Source organism: Vanellus vanellus, assembly GCF_965231255.1.
Source record: "Vanellus vanellus genome assembly, contig: HAP1_SCAFFOLD_89, whole genome shotgun sequence".
Taxonomy (NCBI): Eukaryota; Metazoa; Chordata; class Aves; order Charadriiformes; family Charadriidae; genus Vanellus; species Vanellus vanellus.
The window spans coordinates 557,851-562,893 of NW_028126694.1; the positions used below are offsets into that span (position 1 = coordinate 557,851).

A 5,043-nucleotide genomic window follows, 5' to 3' on the forward strand; every position below is an offset into this window, starting at 1 on the left:
GGGCATGGGCCATGCCGGCTACACCAGCTGTGAGCTCCAGATGCAGCACGCAACAATTCAACACCACACACCACGTCTCCTGCCGAGAAAGACAGTTACAAGAGATGGAGCCCAAAGTCATGGACTAAATGAACTCAAAGGACATTTCAGTGGGATGGGCCATGGACTAAGGGAATGATATCTGTGTGTATATATACATATATGAAAGACAGGAAAATGGTGGTGATTTATGGAAAAGTGTAAGACCTGGGCATGAGGTAGATGGTATAGAATAAGGGGCGGACGCTGTCCTGGTTTTGCCTGGGATAGAGTTAATATCCTTCCTGGTAGCTGCTCTGTTTTGGATTGACTATGAGAATAACGTTGCTAACACATATTGTTTTAGCTGTTGCTGAGTGATGCTTATATTGTCACGGACTTTTTCAACTTCCTGTTGAAGGTGGGGGGCCACAGACAAGACAAGCTGGCCAAAGGAATGTTCCATACCATAGACGTCATGCTCAGTATATAAATGGGAGTCAGCTTGGGGGCAGGGATCGGTGATCACGTCTCCGGACAGGCTGGGGAGTTAATCATTGGGAAGTGACAGCAATTTGTTTTGCATCACTTTATTTTGTTTATTATTATTAGTAGTAGTAGTAGTAGTATCTTTTCTGTTACTGTTCTTTTAAACAATATTTATCTCAGCCCATGTCTTTTTTTTCCCGTTTCTCCATTTTCTCCCTATTCTACCTGGGACATCCCATTTCATTTAAGAGCTGTTATCTGACCAGCTACGTCTGACTCAGTGTTGTGCAAGGGTCAGACTCAGTAGGATCAAGCCTCAGAAAAAGTAGTATAAACCCAGAAAAATATCAATAAGCAGGATTATGACAAGAGAAAAATTCAGACTCGTGGTTTAAGATAAACTCTGGGCAATGTGCGGAGAAGAGGCGGTAGGTTATTGTCAGTGAAACAGCGTCCATTGGGCCTGTTTCCGCAGGGCATCCTTGAGCTCCTGGTTCCTCATGCTGTAGATGAGGGGGTTCACTGCTGGGGGCACCACCGAGTACAGAAATGACACCACCAGGTCCAGAGATGGGGAGGAGATGGAGGGGGGCTTCAGGTGGGCAAACACTCCAGTGCTGAGAAAGAGGGAGACCACGGCCAGGTGAGGGAGGCACGTGGAAAAGGCTTTGTGCCGTCCCTGCTCAGAGGGGATCCTCAGCACTGCCTTCAAGATTTGCACATAGGACAGCAGAATGAAAACAAAACACACAAATGCTAAACAGGCACTAACCACAATCAGCCCAACTTCCCTGAGGTAGGAATGTAAGCAGGAGAGCTTGAGGATGTGGGGGATTTCACAGAAGAACTGGTCCACGGCATTGCCCTGGCAGAGGGGTAGTGAGAATGTATTTGCCGTGTGCAGCACAGCATAAGGAAAAACACTGCCCCAGACGGCTGCTGCCATGCGGACACAAGCTCTGCTGCCAAGGAGGGTCCCGTAGTGCAGGGGTTGGCAGATGGCAACGTAGCGGTCATAGACCATGATGGTTAGGAGAAAATATTCAGGTGAAATAAAAAAGAAAAAGAAAAAGAGCTGTACAGCACACCCTGCATAGGAGATGGCCCTGGTGTTCCAGACGGAGTTGGCCATGGCTTTGGGGAGAGTGGTGGAGATGGAGCCCAGGTCTATGAGGGAGAGGTTGAGGAGGAAGAAGTACATGGGGGTGTGGAGGTGGTGGTCGCAGGTGATGGCAGTGATGATGAGGCCGTTTCCCAGGAGGGCAGCCAGGTAGATGCCCAGGAAGAGCCCGAAGGTCAAGAGCTTCAGCTCCCGAGTGTCTGAGAATGCCAAGAGGAGGAAGTGGGTAATGGAGCTGCTGTTGGACATTTGCTGCTTCTGGGCAGGGGGACCTGTCCAAGGAGGAAAAGGCAGTGAAAAAACCGGGAGAGACTTCTCTGAGGAAACCCCCATGCCATTCCTCACAGAAATCCCCCTCCCGCAGCTGAATGAGGAATGACCCAGCTCATTCCCAACCCCACAAACTCAATGACACGTTCCCTTCAGGTAAAATACTACTTCGTCACCTACTGTCCATGAGGGCACCTCTGGGGCAGGACTCCCCAGAGTCAGAGGCAGAAGAGAAGCTGACCCGCACCCCCTCCCCAACTCCTGAGATGCAGAGTTCAACAGAGGGGTGGGGAAACGAGGAGAAATGCGCCTGTGCTCTGAAAAAAGGAAGCGAGGAGAGGGAGTCAGGCAGGCGTGCAGTGAAGCCTTCTCCTCAGTGAAAGTGTCTCCAGACAGAGACGCTGCAGGGCACTTGCTTTTATGTTGTGCATCACTTGTAGGACAAAAACACTTCTCCTGGACTGGAGGTGCAGCTGCTGAGAAGGCATCTCGGGCCATGGACCCTCTGGCTGTGGGGCGGGCGGGAGAGGAGAGCAGAGGCTTGCTGCGGAGAAGTTGTCTGAAGGTCAGGGGATGGCGGGAGGTGCCGGGATCAGGGCAGGGGGCCCGGGCATATCTGGCAGCAGCTCCCTCTGTCCCTGCCCGTGTCTGGGCTGCCAGGAGCTGCCCCTGCCTGGAGCTGCTTCTCTGCCCCCGGGTCTCCTCCCTGCCAGTGCCCCAGAGCCCATCCCACCCGCTGTGTGCTCAGCTCTGCCCTGCAGACCCCTCCTGGCAGCACAGCGCTGTCTGGGGGCATCTCTGGGTGTGTGGGGGATCAGGAGGGGTTCAGGGAAGTGCTATCGAGAACGGGGGTCTCTGTGCCTTCTCCACAAAGGAGAAATCCATTCCCACCTCCCACTGCCCACCCAGCAGCTGAGAGGAGAAATCCCACAGCACAGAGACTTGTTCCCCTTCAGGTGAAAGGTGCCTCGATGTCCTTTTTCAAAAGGACACTGTGCAAATGTCCTGGGGGTGATGGGGATCCGGGAGCAGCCCTGACCCACACAGGTCCATCTCAGCAACAGAAGGCATCTGCCTTGTTCACAGTCACTCCTTCCACCCACTGCTTCTCCCCACAGAAGCTCCGTGGGAGCTCCCCGGGCAGGCGGAGAGCTGACCCTGGCAGAGTCCCTGCCCCGGTACACAGCCCCGGGGTGTAGGGACCCTGCCGGCAAGGACAGCCCTGGCCACCACTGCCTGCACACCCCTACGCACACCTCCACAACCATCCCCAGCAGAAGGCAGCCCTCGGGCCCTGTCCCTCTCAACAGGCAGCAGGGAAGCCCTGCTCTGGAGCACATCCTCCTCCTCTACAGCACAGAAACTGAGAGAGTCCTCCTGACAGAGCCCAGCAGCTCTCAGATGGACCAGCTTGAGGAGATCCCTCCAGGAACTGGAGCTGCATTGCCCGGCACCCTGAGACTTACCACACAGAGGGCGGTGAAGATTTCTGCCCCAGTGAGCTCTCAGCACACCCCACTCCAGACTGCCTTTAAGCTCTCTCTGCCTCGAAGGTCTCCCCTCTCTGCTTGCAGGCAGTGCCCCCAGCCCTGCTCCTGGGCAGAGCTGTCTCTCTGCAGCGCTGCCCGCTTGCCAGGAGCTCCCTCCGTCACAGCAGCCCGGCCCAGCTCAGCAGCAGAGGACCAGCCCACGCTGGCACTGCCTCTGTCCCCTCTGGGCTCCTTGGAGGTGTCCCTGGGGCTCCAGGGGAACAGCCTGTGAAAAAAAATGATGCAATCTCTCATGTTCCCTCCCTCATCTGCGCAGAGACACTTACTTCCAGCAGTGTTATTTCTCCCAGCAGAAGAAGAGCTGGCCATGAGTAACCCCTCTTCTTGTCCCATCAGTAGCACACACGGGGTCTTGGACTCTTGGTACCAGGAGTCCTTATGGCAAGTCCCCAGCTGCCTGGTGCCACAGCTGGGGGGCTTTAGCCCAAACGAGCAGCAGTGATCTCAGCCAGGGGCACAGACAGGACGAGCTGGAGCCGTTCCTGTGGCAGACAGAGCTGTGACATGGTGGCAGAGCTCAGTCCAGCTGGTCTTCAAGGACAGCCTCCTCCAAGCTCAGCTATAGTCCAGATCGCAATTCAATCTAAGCCTGAAAGGCAATTGAAGGGCACCAGAATGAGTGTTTACTCCTTCAGGAAGAGTTCAAGGAGAAACAAAGCCACTGTGTGGCCACTGCTGAGTTTCAGAGAGCAGGTGGAGCTATATCGGAGATTCTCTACATCCTCTTTGCCTCAGTCTGCCCCAGCAAGGTCTCCCAGAGCTCTGAGACTCGGGGCAGGAATCTGGAGGAACACCACCAGCAGTGGATTGTTCCCAAGTCACCTTAACTAAGACAATCCTTACCAGTCTATGGGACAGGAGGGGTGACAGCTGAGGGAGATGACAGGGTAAGCCAATGTGCCAGCGTGTTCAATGACAGTTCGTAATCATTGAAAGGCCATGGAGGTTGAGGGAGGGAACATAGAGGTACATAGACAGGCCAGAGGGATGGGCCAAAAGTAGTATCATGATGTCCGATAAAGAGAACTCTGAAGTCCTGCCCTTGAGGTGCATTAACCCCGTGCAATGACAGAGGGCAGGGGCGGTGTGGCTGGGTGGCAGCTTTGCAGGAAAGGCTCTGCTGGTCCTTCAGTTTCATTAGGCAAAACAGGAGCCAGGGGCAAAGAAGGCCAACAGCATCCTTTGCTTCTCTTTCCATTCCCTGAAATCCCGAGTGCTTCTCTTTTATTCTCCTAATACCCTCCCAAAAGAACAGCCCACCTGTGCTGGTTTGAGGCAAAACAGAACCCATTTTCTGTTCAGTAATTTGACTTTGCAGCCAAGCCTCCTCGAACTAACTGACTTCTCTGAAATTTAATGCATATTGTCCATAAGCTGTTGGCTCTCAGAGTGACAAAACCTGATTATCTATAATTTATGCCAAGGCATGGTATGCAGAGAGGCTCTTGCTTAGACTTTTTGCTATAACAACCAAGGGCAGCTCACTTTGTTATATGCCCCGTTGGAGGGTCGGAAGCGGTAAAGTGTAGAGGGGTCGCACCTTTGGATAGGATCAGAGAGGACAGGTGACCCAAAACTGACTAACTTATCTAAACT

The 5,043-nt window shown here is 53.6% G+C and overlaps 1 protein-coding gene across 1 annotated transcript; it reads right to left on the reverse strand.

The window, feature by feature from the left end:
• Positions 1 to 946: 946 nt before the first annotated feature.
• LOC309685865 (olfactory receptor 14I1-like) lies at positions 947 to 1,895 on the reverse strand (the record flags this gene model as incomplete). Its single annotated transcript, XM_082501563.1, has 1 exon — positions 947 to 1,895. Exon 1 carries the CDS (start codon positions 1,874 to 1,876, stop codon positions 947 to 949), a length of 930 nt encoding a protein of 309 aa, XP_082357689.1. The 5' UTR covers positions 1,877 to 1,895.
• Positions 1,896 to 5,043: the final 3,148 nt, after the last annotated feature.